The 21,437-nt window shown below is 47.0% G+C and overlaps 1 protein-coding gene across 33 annotated transcripts in view; it reads right to left on the bottom strand.

Moving 5' to 3' along the window:
• FBH1 (F-box DNA helicase 1) overlaps positions 1–21,437 on the bottom strand; it is a 50,849-nt gene that overhangs the window by 15,329 nt on the left and 14,083 nt on the right. For 17 of the 33 annotated variants that reach the window (XR_012417400.1, XR_012417401.1, XR_012417402.1 and 14 more), the window contains 13 exons: positions 18,665–19,266; positions 16,224–16,354; positions 15,987–16,122; positions 14,186–14,376; positions 11,138–11,230; positions 10,705–10,796; positions 9,405–9,573; positions 8,526–8,748; positions 5,085–5,172; positions 4,916–5,002; positions 4,115–4,251; positions 948–1,047; positions 736–857 (listed from right to left, as the gene is read on the bottom strand). Coding sequence is in view for 19 of the 33 variants with exons in the window: in XM_045399503.2 (XP_045255438.2) it covers positions 736–857; positions 948–1,047; positions 4,115–4,251; positions 4,916–5,002; positions 5,085–5,172; positions 8,526–8,748; positions 9,405–9,573; positions 10,705–10,796; positions 11,138–11,230; positions 14,186–14,376; positions 15,987–16,122; positions 16,224–16,354; positions 18,665–19,266 (2,171 nt within the window). In the remaining 14 variants the exon portion in view is untranslated. The remainder of the gene's footprint in view (positions 1–735; positions 858–947; positions 1,048–4,114; positions 4,252–4,915; positions 5,003–5,084; positions 5,173–8,525; positions 8,749–9,404; positions 9,574–10,704; positions 10,797–11,137; positions 11,231–14,185; positions 14,377–15,986; positions 16,123–16,223; positions 16,355–18,664; positions 19,267–21,437) is intronic. The other 16 variants (XR_012417411.1, XR_012417412.1, XR_012417413.1 and 13 more) reach the window with 2 other exon arrangements.

Genomic DNA, 21,437 nt, shown 5'->3' with positions numbered 1-21,437 from the left:
TGAGAACTATAATATGAAATACTGGGATTATGTGTTCTTTTTTAGGTTCCAAAATTTCTATACCATTGTTATATAGTCTTTATAAATAAACTTAAAACATCTTTTGATTAGGATTCATTGCTATATTCATTGAGTGCCTAATGCATAGTAGGCTCTTGAAAACATTTCCATAAATGAATGAGGGAATATCTTTTTGTCATATAACTTTGCTTCAGGGTTAAAAATGCTGTAAACATGCCACTGAATCCTTCTAACTCCCTGTGAAACAGGTAAGGCAAGGCATTATTTTACCTCAGAGTGGAGAGAATGAGGCACACAGAAGCTGTGACTTGCCCCCAGCCACACGCGGTTAGTGACCAGTCAGAACTAGAGCCTATGTGTGTACTCCGCGTGTTGTCAGCTCAGCTGTTCTCACACTAACGACAACACACAACCAGAAAAGCTTCCAGTAACCCGCGGCCTCACTGGCATTGTCAAGGGAAGAAGGGCATTCATTGTTTAAAGAGTGGAAACTAAGGTCCCCAGCCCTTCTTGTGTCTGCCTTTCCAGGAATGTTTCACTGTCATAATCGGAATGGCCTGGGATACAGACCAGCCATGGTGCAGCCCGGTGGAAAGAGTCAAAAACCCAAATGCTTTCTTGCATGATAATCCCAATGAGGGCGAACATTTTCACTGGGTATGTTCATCTACAACGTTTCTGTGCATCAAGTGGTCAACAGAAATGTACTCTTACCCCAATCAAATGTATCCTTGAAGGGACTTCCCCTTCCGTCACCCGTACGGCCTCATCAAACACGTTGGCGTTGGTCCGGGACAACAAGGCCACTTGCCCCTTTGCGTCACCTCTAATGCCACCTTTAGGGAGAGAGCACAAACTCTATGGCAAATCGAAATAAAGACGAAAACTTTTGTAACATAAAAGAGAAAAGTAACTCAAAGCCTTACTCTGATGGTTTCCTCCAACCAAAGTCTTTTTCCTGACTCTCTTGCAAACATCCAAGATAGTAGCTCCCACATAAGCTATTTCAACACCAAACCGAAAACTCTGGAAAACAGCAAGACAGAGGGAGTCAGAAGCCCGCCCTGCAGTGTGTCCGTGCGTTTCCATCACTGCCACCACAGCCCGGGCAGGCCAGACCCGACAAGTTCTTCCTGACCCCCCGCACGGAAAGCGAACTTCACAGGCTCACTTTCTAGGCCCTTCACAACCCGGCAGTCTTTATTTTCCGTTATTCTCAACACAAATAGTAAAGTTTTCTTTTAAGCAAATCTACCCTTTTCTCCAAATCAAATCTAGTGAAGTCTAAATCATACAAAAGATTAAGATAGGGTAAGGAGGGCTTCTCCCCTTGCCTTTGAGATCCCTCTCCACACTACCTTTAAAACCACTGCCCTGCACCAACCAGCCATGGCAGAAGCACTAGCACCTGCACATTGCCCACGCTGCCCTGCCTCAGCCCACGCTGCTTTCTGTCTGACTTGCATCTACCAAAGTCACTTCCTAACCTTCAAAACTCAGCCCAAGACCCTGCTTCCTTCACCCCTCCAGCTGACAAGGTATCATTCTTCCCTACACTCAGAGTGTGTATGGCCTGTTTTCATGCACACACAACTTCAGGTGCTTTGGTGAATAGCAAATGAAAACTAGACTTTAAACAAACACTACTTTGTTACTATATAACTACTCTGAGTGAACCATAACTGAAATTATAACATAAATATCCATGAGTTCATATTTAGATAAATGATTGAATATTTAAATAGATGGGATAGAAGAAACAAATCTCCTTTGCAGAAGAATTCCAAATAATTTATGAAGATTCGTGGACACTTACTCCTTGAGTGTATAGAGACTTCCTTCCAAAGCATCCAGTAGGGAAAGGATGAAAAAAAAGAGGAACTCTACAGTGGAGAAACCTGACAAACACTACATCAGCCAGGTGGTCAAGGTCAACCTCAAGTCATGAGCCATGGTGACAGCATGCACCTCGACAGCATGTGATGAAAATGGAGCTTCACCTCTGTGGTCTTCCTCCCAGAACCCAGAACTCTAGCCTAACCATGAGAAAAGACATTAGACAAATCCCAGCACAGGGGCAGCCTACAAATGCCTAACTGGAACTTCTGGAAACTGTGAAAGTCACATCAGAAATAGAGAAAGTCTGAGCAACTGTCACAGCCAAGAAGAGCCTCATGACACATGGCTACATGTAATGTGGGATCCTGGATGGGATCCTGAAGTCACAAAAGACATTATTTCAAAACTAAGGAAATGCAAATGAACCATGGACTTCAGCCTATTAATAATGTATCAATGTTGGTTCATTATCGTGACAAGTGTTCCACATGAATATAAGACGATAAGATGTTAGTAATGGGAAACTGAGTACAGGACATATGAGAACTCTCCTCTCGATTTTTCTGGAAATCTGAAACTATTCTAAAAAAATATTGTCTATTAAAAGAACAAAACACTTCTGCACTGATGCTACCCTAAATCACCACAGCAGCAGGAGCTCAAGGGAAGCGTAACAGAGGCAACTACGGAACTTTCAATAACATCACAAAACACAGCACAGTTGATACTTTCATCCAAGTGAGACATCTCTTCTTTTTTTTTTAAGAGACGGAGTCTTGCTCTGTCGCCCAGGGTGGAGTGCAGTGGCGCGATCTCGGCTCACTGCAAGCTCCACCTCCCAGGTTCGCGCCATTCTCCTACCTCAGTCTCTGGAGTAGCTGGGACTACAGGCGCCCGCCACAGCACCCAGCTAATTTTCTATATTTTTAGTAGAGACAGGGTTTCACCATGTTAGCCAGGATGGTCTCGATCTCCTGACCTCATGATCCGCCTGCCTCGGCCTCCCAAAGTGCTGGGATTACAGGCGTGAGCCACCATGCCCGGCCGAGACATCTCTTCTAAGTAGAAATGAGTTTCTTAAAAGCAGTGGTTCTCAAACTTCTGGTCTCAGGATGCTTCACAATTAAAAATCACACTTAAAAAGCCTCCAAAGAGCTTTTATTTACGTGAGCTCTATCTATCTATATTTATCATATTAGAAATTTTAATTCATTTAAAAATAACGATTCAAAACTATTTTTTTTTAAAGACAGAGTCTCACTGTGTCGCCCAGGCTGGAGTACAATGGTGCAATCTCGGCTCACTGCAACCTCTACCTCCTGGGTTCAAGTGATTCTCCTGCCTCAGCCTCTCGAGTAGCTGACACTACAGGCGTGAGCCACCACGCCTGGCTAATTTTTGTATTTTTAGTAGAGACAGGGTTTTACCATGTTGGCCAGGCTGGTATTGAACTCCTGACCTCAAGTGATCTGTCCTTCTTGGCCTCCCAAAATGCTGGGATTACAGGCATAAGCCACCATGCCCAGCCAAAAGCCTCTTATGTGACGACATCAAGAACATATTTTTTGAAATATATTTCCCAGAACAAAGAAAAAAATTCACCAAGAAGAATGGCACCATGTTCCATTTTTGCAAATCTCTTCCATGCCTGGCGTAACAGAAGACTGCTGGCTTCCTGTGTTCACATCTGCATTGTCTGCTGTGATATGCTGTCTTGGTTGACACACATGAAGAAAATTCAACCCCACGCAGACATGTGATTGGAAAGGAAGGCGCGCATAATAAACTTTTCGCATAATCGAGGACACTGTGAGTTGTCATGTTCATTATGGGAGAGTTTGCCAAAATTTTAATTTCACTTGAAAGCAAAGATGTTATTTTTGACAACAAACACTGTCAGTTATTTTCCCTGAAGTCGCAGCTTGTTTCATTCGTCTTTGAAAAAGTGCCAAATACACAAGTCTGAACAACCAGCGCTGGTCTAACAACTGTTCTAAGCACAAACATACAAGGCGGCAGCAGCCGTCAGTTCACAGTTCAGCCGCAGCAGCTCTTCCTCAGATGACCGCTGTGCACGCACCTCTTATGAAAACAGTCTGACTTGGCAGACCCCGAAAACCACACTTTGAGAACCACTACTTAGAAGCAAGGATTTGCTAGCTCTGGTGAGCCTGGCATACCACCTTGCACAGGGCCCAGCACGTAAGACACTGGGAGGGAGAAGAAATGGCTCCGATGCAGAGCGTGCACTTACCTGCGTGAGATAGAAGACGTGGGTGTGGGGCACTGTGAACAGGGCGTTGACCGCACCCCGGAAGGTATAGATCTGCTGGTGCGGGTCCCCTACAAAGATTTTCCCACATGGCTGAGACAGAACTATGTTCATGATAGCTGTAACCAATGAGAGGAAAAGTGAGAAACCTTGAGGCCTCCACCCCAGGCAGCAAAAAGAAAAGGACAAAACACTTCCGTGAAGCTAAGCCAGGGCACCCTGGACCTCAAGGTCGCCTTTTCCTGCAGGACAGGCACACTCCATCAAAAGCAGCTATTTTATAATGGACAAAAGAAACAGTTTCTGGTCCTAGGAATGCAGATTATGTTTCGCCCTGGATGAACTGTTGGAACCTAAGAAAACAACACAGGCAAATCTAAAATGAGGCAAATTGTCTTTAATGTTACAGCACTCGAAACTGACCTACAAAGTCAGACTCATTAACACTGTCTGTTCTCTCTTAGCCACTTGAGAAACAAACAACACAAGCTTTTCCCTCTCAATGGACGATCTCTTCCCACTGAGCATGAATCTAGGTCCCTATCGTCTGCGGGTCTACAACTTGGTCAACATGTTAAGAATAACCTAAGTAAAACCTATGGTGACAGAGAAATCTGCTTGGGTGAGGGCAAGGGGCAGCCTGAAATCCTAAGGTGATTAAGAAGATCCTCTTCTTTATCACAAATAAGAATAATCAACTTAGTTCACACAGGTGTCCTCTTACATAATCATAGTGCTGTTTCTACGTATTTGAGACTACTGATGTCCTGAACAGCGTATCACCTGGTGTGCAGTCCTGAGCCTCATCCACAAAGATGGCGTCAAAAGAGGCCAGCAAAGGCTTACTCAGCTGCCAGAGTTTCAAGTAGCCTAAAATAAGGAGAGAGGCAGGAGTTGTAACTCCAGGAAGGCAGTCCCACTTGCCAGTCCCCGCCATCCGGCAGCTGCCTACCGTCATGAGTCATCTGGTACGCCTCTTCTGTGCACTCCCCCAGCTTCCGCATGTTATCCCAGAGGCGGCTTGCTTCAAGGACACCATTCTAGGAAGGAAGGTATATGGTAACCCAGAGTTTGAGACCCTGGCAAAGGCAGCACCCTGCAGTCACACTTTCAATTCCTATACAGCAGTGGAGCCAGGGCATCATCACAGAAGGGGGACCGCAGGCACCTCCCTAACCTCCTGGGTCTCCTCAACAGCCTCTCCACGCCACAGAGGGTCTCCAGTGCTGAGACAGGAAGCAGCCGGGCCATGCCACGCCCATGACAGGGCAGAGGTCACAACAGTTAGGTGAACCAGAAAAGGCCAAATTGTTTTTCTAGATTTATGACTGATTCTTAATTCATAAAAACAATGGCAAATGAAAAAGACTTGATAAAAAGAAGAAACAGACTTTCCCAGTAGCAAAATCTACTCCATAGAACCAATAACCCAAGAAAATCAGAAGAGAGATTCCAGCCTTCAGTTAAGATCAGACTTGAGGTCCAGAAACCCCAGTGACAAGCTCTTATAAACTCAGGCAGGTCGTTCCATGTCTGCCTTCTCGTTAAATGGGAGGACTATTCTGAGGCTTAAGTGAGATGGTCACCGGTATCCTCCACAGGAGAAAATATCCAACAATTCACAGCCATCCCCATGGGCCCACAGCCTCACCCTCCCACCCTCAACCTCCTACGAACAGCTCTGAAAAAGTGAAAGAAGAAATAATGCTGTCCCATACTCCCTGTTTCCCCATCCTCAGATCCCAAACACTTCCCATTTCCCCCATCCTCAGATCCCGAACACTTCCCCTGTTCCCCATCCTCAGATCCCTAACACTTCCCACTTCCCCCATCCTCAGATCCCTAACACTTCCCACTTCCCCCATCCTCAGATCCCTAACACTATCCCTGTTCCCCATCCTCAGATCCCTAACACTATCCCTGTTCCCCATCCTCAGATCCCTAACACTTCCCATTTCCCCCATCCTCAGATCCCTAACACTTCCCGTTTCCCCCATCCTCAGATCCCTAACACTTTCCGTTTCCCCCATCCTCAGATCCCTAACACTTCCCATTTCCCCCATCCTCAGATCCCTAACAGTTCCCGTTTCCCCCATCCTCAGATCCCTAACACTTCCCGTTTCCCATCCTCAGATCCCTAACACTTTCCCTGTTCCCCATCCTCAGATCCCTAACACTTCCCCTGTTTCCCCATCCTCAGATCCCTAACACTTCCCATTTCCCCATCCTCAGATCCCCAACACTTCCCCTGTTCCCCATCCTCAGATCCCTAACACTTCCCCTGTTCCCCATCCTCAGATCCTTAACACTTCCCCTGTTTACCCATCCTCAGATCCCTAACACTTCCCCTGTTTCCCCATCCTCAGATCCCTAATACTTCCCCTGTTCCCCAATCCTCAGATCCCCAACACTTGCCCTGTTCCCCTATCCTCAGATCCCTAATACTTCCCGTTTCCCCCATCCTCAGATCCCTAACACTTCCCATTTTGCCCATCCTCAGATCCCTAACACTTTCCGTTTCCCCCATCCTCAGATCCCTAACACTTCCCATTTCCCCCCTCCTCAGATCCCTAACACTTCCCACTTCCCCCATCCTCAGATCCCTAATACTTCCTGTTTCCCCATCCTCAGATCCCTAACACTTCCCGTTTCCCCATCCTCAGATCCCTAACACTTCCCATTTCCCCCAACCTCAGATCCCTAACACTTCCCGTTTCCCCATCCTCAGATCCCTAACACTTCCCGTTTCCCCATCCTCAGATCCCTAACACTTCCCATTTCCCCATCCTCAGATCCCTAACACTTCCCATTTCCCCATCCTCAGATCCCTAACACTTCCCGTTTCCCCCAACCTCAGATCCCTAACACTTCCCGTTTCCCCATCCTCAGATCCCTAACACTTCCCCCGTTCCCCATCCTCAGATCCCTAACACTTCCCGTTTCCCCATCCTCAGATCCCTAACACTTCCCCTGTTCCCCATCCTCAGATCCCTAACACTTCCCCTGTTTCCCCATCCTCAGATCCCTAACATTTCCCGTTTCCCCATCCTCAGATCCCTAATACTTCCCCTGTTCCCCTATCCTCAGATCCCCAACACTTCCCCTGCTCCCCTATCCTCAGATCCCTAACACTTCCCGTTTCCCCATCCTCAGATCCCTAACACTTCCCATTTCCCCCATCCTCAGATCCCTAACACTTCCCGTTTCCCCATCCTCAGATCCCCAACACTTCCTGTTTCCCCTATCCTCAGATCCCTAACACTTCCCGTTTCCCCATCCTTAGATCCCTAACACTTCCCATTTCCCCCAACCTCAGATCCCTAACACTTCCCGTTTCCCCATCCTCAGATCCCTAACACTTCCCCTGTTCCCCATCCTCAGATCCCTAACACTTCCCGTTTCCCCATCCTCAGATCCCTAACATTTCCCGTTTCCCCATCCTCAGATCCCTAATACTTCCCCTGTTCCCCTATCCTCAGATCCCCAACACTTCCCGTTCCCCTATCCTCAGATCCCTAACACTTCCCGTTTCCCCATCCTCAGATCCCTAACACTTCCCATTTCCCCCATCCTCAGATCCCTAACACTTCCCGTTTCCCCATCCTCAGATCCCCAACACTTCCCGTTTCCCCCATCCTCAGATCCCTAACACTTTCCGTTTCCCCCATCCTCAGATCCCTAACACTTCCCGTTTCCCCATCCTCAGATCCCTAACACTTCCCATTTCCCCCATCCTCAGATCCCTAATACTTCCTCTATTCCCCTATCCTCAGATCCCTAACACTTTCCGTTTCCCCATCCTCAGATCCCTAACACTTCCCATTTCCCCCATCCTCAGATCCCTAACACTTCCCGTTTCCCCATCCTCAGATCCCCAACACTTCCCGTTTCCCCCATCCTCAGATCCCTAACACTTTCCGTTTCCCCATCCTCAGATCCCTAACACTTCCCGTTTCCCCATCCTCAGATCCCTAACACTTCCCATTTCCCCCATCCTCAGATCCCTAATACTTCCTCTATTCCCCTATCCTCAGATCCCTAACACTTTCCGTTTCCCCATCCTCAGATCCCTAACACTTCCCATTTCCCCCATCCTCAGATCCCTAACACTTCCCGTTTCCCCATCCTCAGATCCCCAACACTTCCCGTTTCCCCCATCCTCAGATCCCTAACACTTTCCGTTTCCCCCATCCTCAGATCCCTAACACTTCCCGTTTCCCCATCCTCAGATCCCTAACACTTCCCATTTCCCCCATCCTCAGATCCCTAATACTTCCTCTATTCCCCTATCCTCAGATCCCTAACACTTTCCGTTTCCCCATCCTCAGATCCCTAACACTTCCTGTTTCCCCCATTCTCAGATCCCTAACACTTCATACACTTAGACACTCACCAGTTTTTCACTCTGCTCAACCATGACTCTCTGTCCTTGGCTGTTCTTACACCAAATAGGCACGTGATCAATGGTCAGCTCTTCGTCAGCGGAGGCAAAGAAGTTCTCCAGAGTCTTACACACGAGCTTGGCTCTTATGAATCCACCCTTCCCTTCAGCAAGGACGGAGTTGACCATGAAAGGTGTTAACTTGAAGAGATTCAACTTCTTCTTCGACTGGTACCTGCAATACCCATCCCCAATGAACAGCACGTGGCTTTCCTGGCTCGGTGCTATTTAACATCTCCTCCACTCTAACGTCACCAGGAGGTAGCTTCAAGTGCCACGCACAGGCGAGACCAAATGTTTTAAAGCAAGAAAGTTCTGCATGGTCCTTTTCTGACTGGAAACCGCTTTCAGGACTCCCATGTACCAAACCAGAAGAGGAACCAGCTTACAGCAGACACGGCTATTCCACCATGAAGCTGGGCTCCAGGAGGTCCCCAGAGGGACACTCGGAGTTCCCTGATGCCTCTACATCCAGGAGACCTGAGGCAAGTGTGCCTCGGACAAGTCTTCCTCACTCCCTTCCAAGGAAAGCCTACAACTGATCAGGATTTGTGAGACTGAACTTTAAGCGAGTAATTCTGACTTTCTGTGCCTCAGTTCCATGACAACACCCCTCTCGGCAAGACGGCATTATATGTAAACAATATGTTGCTACAGGATAAAAGTACAAAAGACTAAACCTATGTTTTTATTTCCTGCCTGTAAGTGGAGATAACAGCGCTACACTTCTCAGGGTCACTGTGGTGTAAGTTCACATGTAATCGTCAGGGGAAAACAGTAAGACGCGGCCGTGCCAGCAGCAACGGCGCCACTAGTGACAGCAGTACTCACTTCCGCCCTATGTGCCCGTAGGCCATGGAATGGAAGGTTTTGCAGATGACGTTGCTGGGGAAGACGCGTTCGGCCTGCTTTGCGATGCTCTTGTTGAACGTCACATACAGAAACCTGCTCTGAGACCACTTCTCTGCGTACTTGACCAGGGTTGAGGTCTTCCCAGTACCTGGGGAAGCCAGGAGGAAAGGAGGTGACCCTCTGACCAGACAAGACATGCCCAGGGATCCCCAATCAGGCCTTGTCCAGGCTTATCACACCTCTGTCTTGACAGCAGGACAGTGACAAGTTTTTCAGTGCTGATAAAAGTAGTGCCACAAAAAGAGCAGCAGATTCGAAGCTGGGTGAAGGCGGGCTGGGATCTTAGCTCAGGTAGGCTCCAGCCTAGGGACAAAGGACAGGCGGACCCCTTGACCTCATGAGCTTCAGTTTGCTTCTCAGAAATAAGTGGGTATCCCTTAGAGGTAGGGTTCCTGAGGGCAAAAATGCCCCTCAGGACAGGAGGCGAGGGTTAGGGAGGGGAAAGCATGTCTCCGGAGAGAGGCAAGTCCAGCTTTGAATTCTGCCTCCACCACGAATCCACTTATTCAACCTGGGGCAAGGCTCTCTGTGCTTCAATTTCTTCCTCTATAAAATAAGAATAACTAAGCAACCTCATGGAATGCTATCAGGATCAGCACCATGCCAGGCACACTGCAGGCATTTAATACATTGTCGTTGTTGTTAGCAGGGTATTTAGCCACAAAAGGAGCAGGAAGGGATTACAGGTAGAAAAAAATAGCAAATAGCATGAGCAAAGGCTGTGATGAAAGAATAAGCAAGTACTTCAGGAGGCTGTAAGTGGATCGGTGTGGCTGACTGAGGCAGGATAATTGTAGATAATATATTTATGAATGTACGTTAAAACTGAATCCAAGGCAGACCCTCTAGATGTCACCCCACAAAACTAGGGAGTTACTGAAACCCTGGGCTGGAGATGAACATGCCCTCCCTCTCCAGAAGCCGTCAGTGCCTCAGCAAACATCACAATGCTGGGCTCAATCCCGGGGGCATCTACCCCACCAACTAACTGCTGTGAACGACCCGTCAACAGGAATTCTACTGTGGATGTTCATGGAGTGGTCCGGGGAAGCAAGGATTCCTTGGTCAATTGCTTTTGAGATTGATTATTTGATCTGTTATCAAATGGTTAGTTGGATGACCTATCAGAGCAAAGATGCCCTGGCGGGTAGCGGGAAGGGGCTGTAGGGAGAAAAGGCGGAAAACCACCGCCTGGGGAGCCTGATGTGGGCGCCCTCACCTGCAAACGCCATGATTTTCACCACCTGGAGAGGTTCCATCTTATGATTCAGAATCAGCTGTTGTTCATGCGTAAGTTGGATGGTTTTCTTGCTATAATCATGACAGAAGAGAAATGAGAAAAACAGAAAGACATGAAAAGTCCAGGGGATGGATAGGCTGTCCAAAAACCAAACAGACAAATACGATATACAAAAGCTGACCAGAAAAAGGCCTCCCCTTACGGGAATAAAAATGTTCTAAAGCTAGATTATAATGCTGACGCACACTCAGGCAATTTCACTGAATTGCACTCTTAGGATGGGTGAATTTTACGCAATGCACATTATGCCTCAATGACGTTGCTAAAGTGAAGCGAAACATCTCCCTCCCTAAGTATAAGGAAGAGTCAAGGACAGAAGACAAAACACATGCTGACCGACATATACACATACCCTGGCCAGACAGATGGCTCCTCTTTAACTTTTGTGGCCTGAGTGCAGGAATTCTCCTGAAGATATAGGCAATAGAAAATGTTGTAGTGAATCCTAACAGAAAAAAAAGTAGATTTAGAAAGTTTCAAATTCAAGTCACAATCTGTATCTTATTTTTCCTCAGATGGATTTAAACTCCTTCCCATTTCTAAAAAGAAAATACCTACCACCATTTAATGGAAAAAAGAAAGAAAAGGATTTAAATATATCTATGGCTGGCAAAGCATTCTCAGATAACACAGTCCTGGGAAAGGTGTAGTTTCTATGTATATCACCAAGAGGAGGAAGAGACCAGGACAGGCTCTTCAGGGAATGACGGGCACCAGCGGTGACTTTAAGAGCTAAACAACCAGAAAAGCTGTAAGGACCAGTGGAAGGCAAAGGGAAACACTGCTCCTAGCACTGAGACTCTTGTTTGAATGATACTCACTATACCTGCGGATAAAAACACCAGCCTCTTTCTAAACCTCAGTGGCTCTGCTGTCTACTTCTTATGACATGACATTGCTTTAGAAGCATGAACGCATTCTATCTTTTAAGGTCCCAAGAAAAGGGACTACGCTACGGATAACAAGATCTGATTACTAAGGACCTGAAAACAACAGCCTCCAAGTCACCAAGAGGGACCAAAGATGACAAAGTTCAATCAGCAGAGGCACAGGACATTGTCAGACTCGTCAGACTCAGCTGGCACATGCCATTCCAAAGCCTCTCCAAATCTCCTCTCGACTGTGGGGGAGACCAGGGGGTGAGCCTGGACTCACTCCCCCAACAATCGAGTGCACTGCTCCCCACCCCCAGAGCGAGAAGAGCCTGTCTCCAAGCCTCGACCTCTCCACTGCTCCCCACCCCCAGAGCGAGAAGAGCCTGTCTCCAAGCCTCGACCTCTCCAATGCAACAAATACCTTTAATAATCCAACATTTCACATGTGATTATATTATCTCCCAGAAAAAACAGGAAGACACATAGAAACGCAACAAAGATCAACATACATACTGCCATGGACTGAAGTGCGTCCCTTGAAAGTCCCGTGTTGAAGCGCTACCCAATGTGGTGTGTGCAATAAGGAAGTAGTTAATGTTAGGTGAGAGTACAAGGGCAGGGCCCTGATCCAGAGGCATTAGGGTCCTCCTAAGAGGAGATGCCAGAGTGTTCTCTCCACCCTGTGGGGATGCGGCAAGAAGGCAGCCATCAGCAAACTCTTGGACACTTCTGGGGAATCTTGTTCCCTCCTGGTACCTTGCCACTGATGCCTGGGCACCAGTCACTCCCCTGGTGCCACCAGCCACCTTCCTCTCGGGGCTTGCAACTTCCAGGGGCCAGTCTCCCTGGAGAAGGCACCCCCTCCCCCGCCCCACCCCCGACGGTTTCTGCTTCTCCAGGATGGCTGCACAGTCGAGCTACCTGTCCCCATCACTCCAACTCAGGGACAAGGCCCTCCCCAGCTGCCCAGCACACCCTGAGTTTTAGTCTACATTTTTTTTTTTTTAGAGCCTCACTCTGTCGCTCAGGTTGGAGTACAGTGGAATGATCTCGTCTCACTGCAGGCTCTGCCTCCTGGGTTCAAGTGATTTTCGTGCCTTAGCCTCCCGAGTAACCGGGGAATAGAGACACGCACCACCAAAAATTTCCGGCTAATTTTTTTTTTTTTTTTTAAGACGGAGTCTCACTCTGTCGCCCAGGCTGGAGTGCGGTGGCCAGATCTCGGCTCACTGCAAGCTCCGCCTCCTGGGTTTACGCCATTCTCCTGCCTCAGCCTCCCGAGTACCTGGGACTACAGGCGCCCGCCACCTCGCCTGGCTAGTTTTTTTGTATTTTTTAGTAGAGACAGGGTTTCACCGTGTTAGCTAGGATGATCTCGATCTCCTGACCTCGTGATCCGCCCGCCTCGGCCTCCCAAAGTGCTGGGATTACAGGCTTGAGCCCAACGCACCCGGCCTAATTTTTGTATTTTTAATAGAGATGGGGTTTCTCCTTGGTGGCCAGGCTGGTCTTTAGCTCCTGGCCTCAAGCGAACTGCCTGCCTCGCCTCCCGAAGTGCTGGATTACAGGTGTGAGCCACCGAGCCTGGCTTTATTCTACCTTCTAATCCGGGCCTATAAGATCCCTCAACTGCTCCTGTCCGTCCTTCACAATCTTGTGTTCCCTCCCACCCTTGCCATACTGCACTTTTTCTCTTCCTCACATGTCCCAAGTTCATTCCCATCTTCAGGCCCTTAAGGCATCTACACCTTCTCCTAAACTGCTCTCCCCATAGTTGTGAAACGGCGGCTCCTCCTCCACACTCAGGTTTCACTCAGACACTACCTGCTCAGAGAAGCTTTTTCCACCCCTCTAAAGCAGCATTCCCCCCATAGCACTCTGTTCTAGTTTCTCTGCAGTGCTCATTACTCACTAAAATGCCTTTTCACACATTCACTTACACAGGACCTGTCTTCCCTCACTAGATCAGGAATCTGCTCTAAGCTGTGGACCGGCTCGTGGACAACTATCGGACATGCACAGGTGTTCAGTGTTTGTCAGATGCACACGACTCCCCAGGCACTCCCCACCCTGCTGAGGAAACCATCGGGGCCCCTGTGAATCAGCAGCCCACACGCAACAGCCTCTCCCACGTGATAAGAGGGACGAGTCTTCTCCATCCCACAAGTGGGAAACGGAGGAAGCAGAGCCTAACATTTTCCTAGGGAAGTGAGGCCACAGGTGAGTAAGGAAGGCTTCTCTTGGCGAGGGGCTTCCCCTAAGGCTGCAGGACCCATGATGGTAAAATCGGCCTTGGTGGTATCTTGCAGCCACCTAGAACTGTACGTTCATAACGCACTCTTACCAGCCTTTCCACATCAAACTCTCCACCCCTGGCTCCTGCAGAAGATGACACTGAGGTGGAGCAGGGTGGGTCCCACAGCCTGCCGCCTGCTAATACCGCTAAGTGGCAGGGCTGGACCTGCTGCCGCATCTGGGACTCTCCCGTTATCACAGCATCCCCTCCCCTCCTCCCGGGGCATTACCTATTGCTGATGTTAATCCCCTTCTCCCTCATGGCGTAGAGAAGCACGGCTATGCAGTACAGGGTCTCGGTGACATCTGGCATGGTCACCGTGGAGCTGGGTCTCCGGAGGCAGAAGAGCAGTTGCTGGATGTCATTCACACTGCTGGAGAGGAGCACCACAGCCGCCACCAGGGCCCAGACGTTGACACCCTGCAAGCCAGGTGCACAGGGAAGGAGGGACAGCCCAAACACAGGCCATGGTTAATACGAATCACAGCAGGAAGGAGCCGAGCCGGGGGTCCAGCTGCTGGCTACAGACTGTCTGGATTGAATCCAAATTTTCCAAGTGGTATTTGGGAAACAGAGGAGCCCTTCCGTTCGCCCTGGACTCCTTCTCATCACTTTCGGATTTGAGATCTTAGTTTTCTTTAATTAAATAACATGGATGAAGTATCTAACATAGAACCTTGGATAGAGAGACAGTCTAAAAATATGAGCTCCCTGTCATCTCACCACCCTACTCTCCAGGCCACGGGGGCTCTCAGGCCCATAACGTTTGGCGGGGCCAGAGAAAAACAGCCAGCAGGGGGCGCCCACCCAAGAGGCAAGAGAGACGCAGACACAGGAGAGGGCTGCTCGCAGGCTGTAGGGGAAATAAAGTCTGGCAATTCTCCAGCATGATGGTGTTAACTTGCTATTTATTATTAGTAATAACTTTTCATGGTAAGTTAAATAAATATGAAATTACGGAAAGTTTATTCTGTGAAGACAGCATGCTCCTCTTAGCAATGTCTCCATAAATGTTCACTTACACAGAAAGTTAATAGTGGACACAGGTTTTTTGTTTTTTTGAGATGAAGTCTCACTCTCACACAGGCTGGAGTGCAGTTGCACGATCTCAGCTCACTGCAACCTCCGCTGGCCAGGTTCAAGCAATTTTCTTGTCTCAGCCTCCAGAGTAGCCATGACTACAGGTACATGCCACCATGCTCGGCTAATTTTTTTATTTTTGGTAGAGACAGGGCTTCACCATGTTGGCCAGGCTGGTCTTGAACTCCTGACCTCAGGTGATCCACCCACCTTGGCCCCCCAAAGTGCTGGGATAACAGGTGTGAGCCACCACACCCAGCCTTTACCATTCTTAAGTTACTACACGTCTCTGTGTTAAAGAACACATTCCAAGAAAGGAATGTCCCATCCCCTCTCACTTCAACCATCCTATGAAAGAAGACCCACTCCACCATCATCAGCAATCATCTTCTTCAAGATAAAGAGAAATGCAGTTGCCTGGGTTCCCAGCGCTCTGTGGCCAGCAAAACACACGCAGAGGTTGCACGTAGCCTCGAAGATTAAATCTGGGAACCCCTGAACTGGAAGACGAGCAACAGGGCTGAGATTCAAGGAGACTGAGGGTTATTTCCAGCTTCTCATTACTTCATTGTGTGACTATAGCAAGACCCTTAATTTTTCTGTCCCTTTCAAATAAGCCAAGTTGTCAATAATGGGGTGGGCTGTCTTGTAAAGAAATCCTATTATTAAAAGTGTTCAGAGGCTAAATGACCACTTTTCAGAAATATTTCAGAGAGGATTCCTCAACCAAATGGGAAATCAGACTAAATGATTTTTTAAAATTTCCTCTAAATCTAAGACTCTATAATTATATGGCCTTTTATTTCTCCATTGGGAACGATGACAACATGAATGCTTCAAAGCATTCAGAGATTAAATACAGATATTAAAAATAAATATAAAGTCATCCTCAATTGAAGCTTCCTCCAGTGAAATAAGATGCCGCCTTCTCCCGCAGCCTCCAGACCTACCCCGGCAGCAGTGTAGAGGTCAGGGAGGTGTTGCCGCACACACGCCTCAGCCTCAGGGAGGAGGGGGTGGTCCCTCAGACTCCACAGCACCCTCTCGGGATCCACACTCGGGGAGCACTTAGTGGTGGCCGTGTATCTGTAAGACATTCATGGGAGAGGCCATCAGTAGGGTGACCATAAGCACTGATGTACAAGGAAGACTTCAAAGACGCCTTCCTTACAACAGGTGAAGCTCACCGTATGAGGTTCAGCACACACAGGTCTGACTCCTTTTCTATGCCACAGTTAGACAGGATGCCGTCCACTTTGCTGACAGCTTGCTCTTCGTTCATCAGGTATCGATGGTACAGCTTCTTCCAAGGAACGAACTATGTAGTTAAAAAACAAAATAACATGAGGCAAAGGCCATTAGAAAGCAGATTAATGAGGTAGGCAGATCACCTGAGGTCAGAAGTTCGAGACCAGCCTGGCCAACATGGCAAAGCCCTGTCTTTACTGAAAAAACAATAGAAAAATTAGCCAGGCATGGTGGCATACGCCTGTAGTCCCAGCTACTCAGGAAGCTGAGGCAGGAGAATCACTTGAACCCGGGAGGCGGAGGTTACAGTAAGCCAAGATCAAGCCACTGCAGTGCACGTTAGCCTGGGTGATAGAGTAAGACTCCATCTCAGGAAAAAAAAAAAAAAAAAAAAAAAAAAAAGAAAGAAAGAAAAAAAGCAGATTAAACCACAAACATAGAGATAACCTTTTACCAGTGAAAAGCAATCACAGCTCACAATTCAAAAGCCAGGCAAATCAGCCAGAAATGGTACAGACATTTTTATTGGAAACTAGGAGAACTGGGTCTTGATCTTGGTTCTAACACTAACTTGTTATAGTTATAGAATCTGGGAAAAGCTATAGCTTCAGTTTCCCTATCTGAAACATTAGTACACATAGCTCAGAGTTTCAATGAGAACAAAATAATATGAGAGCTGTGGCTCTACCAATATCAGACAAAACAGATTTTAAGTCAATTTTGTCTGTTAAATACTGTTATAAGAGACAAAGGACATAACAAAAGGGTCAATTCACCAAGAAGGTACAATAACTATAAATATATATGCAGCAAACATTAGAGCTCCTAAATATAGGAAACAACCCCTGACAGAACCAAAGGTAGAAACAAACAGCAACACAATAACAGAAGGAGATTTCAACACCGCCATTTCAATGATGAATGGAACAACCAGACAGAAGATAAATAAGGAAACAGAGGATCTGAACAACACTATGGACTAAGTGGGCTGAACAAACATATACAGAATACTCCACCTAACAACAGCAAAATATACGTTCCTCTCAAGGACACTTGAAACATTCTCCAGGATAGATCACCCTTTAGGCCACCAAACAAGTTTCAACAAACTTAAAAACCACTGAAGTTATTATACAAAGTTTCTTTTTAAATCACAATGGAATGTAACCAGAAATCAACAGCAGAAGGAAAACTGAAAAACCCACAAATACATGGAAATTAAACAACATACTCTTGGCCAGGCACTGTGGTTTATGCCTATAATCCCTGCACTTTGGGAGGCTAAGACAGGCGAATCACTTGAGGCCAGGAGTTTGAGACCATCCTGGACTACAAGGTGAAACCCCATCTCTCCTAAAAATACAAAAGTTAGCCGCGCATGGTGGCGCGTGTCTGTAATCCCAGCTGCTTGGGAGGCTGAGGCACAAGAATCACTTGAACTCAGGAGGTGGAGATTGAAGTGAGCCAAAATCAAGCCACTGCACTCCAGCCTGGGTGACAGAGACTCTGTCTCAAAACAAAACAGAAACAAACAAACAAAAAACCACATTCTTAAAACAACCAATGGGTCAAAGAAGAAATCACAAAGAAAATTAGAAAATATCTTGAGACAAATGAAAATGAAAACATAACATAGCAAAACTTATGAAACGCAATGAATGCTGTTGTGCTGTTTTAAGAGAGCGGTTTATAGCTATAAATGCTTACATTAAAACAAACAAACAAACAAACAAAAACGGGCTGGACGTAGTGGCTCACGCCTGTAATCCCAGCAGTTGGGAGGCTGATGGCAGGCAGATCACTTGAAGTTAGGAGTTTCAGAGACCAGCCTGGCCAACGTGGTAAAACCCCGTCTCTACTGAAAATACAAAAATTAGCCAGGTGTGGTGGTGCACACCTGTAATCCCAGCTGCTGGGGAGGCTGAGGCAGGAGAATCACTTGAACCCAGAAGGCAGAGGTTGCAGTGAGTCGAGATCGTGCCACTGCCCTTCAGCCTGGGTGACAGCAGGAAACTCTGTCTCAAAAAAAAAAAAGAAAAACACGAAGTCAAGGGAGATATGAGGAAGGAACCCTCCAGGTGGGCGGCGTGGGAGGATGAGAGCAACCCAGGGAGGGGAAGGAATGTGCAGTCTGTGGTCAGGACACAGCAGATGAGCTGTAGATGGAACCCAGGGAAGCCGTGTTGAGTGGAAGTGAGCAAAGAGGCTGGAGTCATAGGGTGGGGCAGACACGGAAGGCCTTAAATGCCTCTAAGGAGTTTGAATGTCTTCTGAAGGCAAATGGAAACCATTTCTGAAAAGATCCTCTGATTAGAAGCATACATTAAGCAAAGTTACATGCTTTTAGAGGAAACATCTCCCAACTCCAGCACTCACTCACCAGAGGGTCACTGATGATCTCCCTCCACAGGTGGCACACCAAGCTCAGGTTCCAATAGAGGTCTTCCACCGGGAGGAAGGCAAACACGTGCCTCAGGACCTCACTAGGCAGGCTACAAATGTGGCTTGGTGCTTCCTGGCAGGGCAAGGTCCCAAGAAGCCCATAGTATGAGTCAGGAATGGGATCAGGACCCATGTCCCCAGCATCTTGGTCGGTTTCTCCAGACTCCTCAGAGAGTCGAGACGTACTGTCCTCTGCTTCTTGCCTGGCCTCCCTAGGCCTTGTGCATGGCACAATCAAATGGTGCCGCGGAGCTTTCTTAGAAACTCCATCCCACCGGCTGGTTCCGGTAGCCTGGTTACTCTCTTCCTCAGAGGACCGAGACCGCTTCCTGGAGGGCGGGGCAGACCCTGATGAGCCCAGCCATGCTTCTCCACTGCCTTCCTGAGGCAGTGCACAGCTGCTCTCTGCAGGAAAGATCATGTCACCCTCAGAGTCCTGACAGCTGTCCTGGCCAACAGAATTGCTTTTGGCCATGTCATTGGTGCACGGCCGCTTGCCTGCTAGGAAGAACTCAGGGATACATCTTTGACGTCCCTGACCTGTAGAGATAACCCAAACAGGATGGACAAGAAATGAACGATGACTGTTGACCTGCTATTAACCCAAATAAGACACACTAATTTTCAATTATCTATGTTAACAGAGGAAAGAGATAAAAACACATGTATGGGCCAGCTGATTATATAAATAACTAATTCAAACGATATTTATATTTGGCTCTATCATATAACCAGACACACATTTGCAAAGAGACAGAGACCAGTCTTCGCATGGTGTGATGGCCAACAATACTCCCTGCAGTAAATACAAGTACAGAGAAACAGGCTACGCAGGGAACATCTGAATGTACAGACAAAAAGGAGGTGACTGCTCACAACCACACCACCACTCACAAAGTGCCCCGCTCCCACTCACAACAGAAAGCCTACATGTGCTTAAGCAGAAATTCACATGCTTGGGGTTATCAGGATTCTGAAAATCTCACTCTTCTCATTTGACAGTGCTAAAACTTTTATTTTTATTTCTTTTTTATTTATGTATTTATTTATTTTTGAGATGGAGTCTCGCTCTGTTGCCCAGGCTGGAGTGCAGTGGCATGATCTTGGCTCACTGCAACCTCCACCTCCCAGGTTCAATCTATTCTCCTGCCTCAGCCTCCCAAGTAGCTGGGACTATAGGCGTATGCCACCATGCCTGGCTAATTTTTGTATTTTAGTAGAGATGGAGTTTTGCCGTGTTGGCCAGGCTGGCCTAGAATTCCTGACCTCAAGTAACCCACTCGCCTCGGCCTCCCAAAGTGCTGGGATTACAGGTGTGAGCCACTGTGCCCAGCTTTTATTCATATTTCTTCCTGTGAAGGTGACACATTAATTTATTTTAAAATAAAAAGGCAGGACTCAGATTTCTCTTTATAGTATTAGAATGGTACCTAATCTCTTCTACATGTTTGTTCAGTGAGCATTTACTAAGCACCAATGATTCTGAGACAAATGTAAAGTGAAAAATGGTTACATTTCCTGACCTCACAGGTTTTTCAGGAACATAGGGAAGCCTAAATGGTGATTTCATACATCCCACAGCATTTTCAAACTCATAAAAATAATTTTTAAATGCCAAAGAAGTAAACACCTTATCAATAATACATAGTTCCTTTCTAAATGGCTGTAACCAAAATACTCACTTTGGAAGAGAATGGACTGAAACTTGGTTTAGCCTTGAACAAAATTTATGAAACTGAAACAGATATTTTTCTATATTAGTAAAAAATATATATATATGTGTAAAACTGTTAACTCTTTCTTGGGCAATTTGATAGAAACCCAGAGTTTTCACATCACTATTACTACAGGTTAAATCCATATGATCAGGGTTAAATCCTAAAAATTTCTTTTTTAAAAAATATCATTATTATTATTTTAAATAGAGACGGGGTCTCACCATGTTGCCCAGGCTGATCTGGCACTTCTGGGCTCAAGCAATTCTCCCACTTCAACCTCCCAAAGTACTGGGATTACAAATAAGGCATGAGCTACTGCTCCCAGCCAAATCCTGGTATCTTCCAATTGTTGAATCCAGTCACACCCACAGTCATTGAGACCTTACCACCTGCTCAGGGCCACCTCACAAGTCCTTGTCAGTAAAGAACTCAAAATAGAGAAGAAACAGACTTCTGTATATGGAACAAACTCAGTATCAAACAGGATATAAGTAAGTTTCAAACTGCCTCATAGAGTTGGTTATAGTAGCTCCCACAGCAGGAAACATACAATAGTTAAAGACAACCAGGCTGGGAGAGGTGGCTCGCACCTGTAATCCTGGCAGTTTGAGAGGCGGAAGCAGGTGGGTCTCTTGAGCCCAGGAGTTTGAGACCAGCCTGGGCAACATAGCAAAACCCTGTCTCTACAAAAAAAAAAAAAAAAATACAAAAATTAGCTGGGCATGGTGGCACGTGCCTGTAAGTCCCAGCTACTTGGGAGGCTGAGGTGACAGGCAGAGGCTGCAGTGAGCTGAAAAGGTGCCACTGCACTCCTGGATGACAGAGCAAGACCCTGCCTCAAAAAAAAAAAAAAAAAAAAAAAAAAAAAGGACAACCAGATAATATTTGAGTTGGATTCTGAAATTAGTTGTATCAAAGGGAAATAAGGCAATCTAGATTTATTAACTAAAGTAGGAATTCATTTGGTACCTAGGGGGGACATTCCAGTTGATT

Source organism: Macaca fascicularis, chromosome 9 (assembly GCF_037993035.2).
Source record: "Macaca fascicularis isolate 582-1 chromosome 9, T2T-MFA8v1.1".
Lineage (NCBI taxonomy): Eukaryota > Metazoa > Chordata > Mammalia > Primates > Cercopithecidae > Macaca > Macaca fascicularis.
Note: the sequence above shows the minus strand (reverse complement) of the source record. Positions and strands in the feature narration are given on the sequence as shown.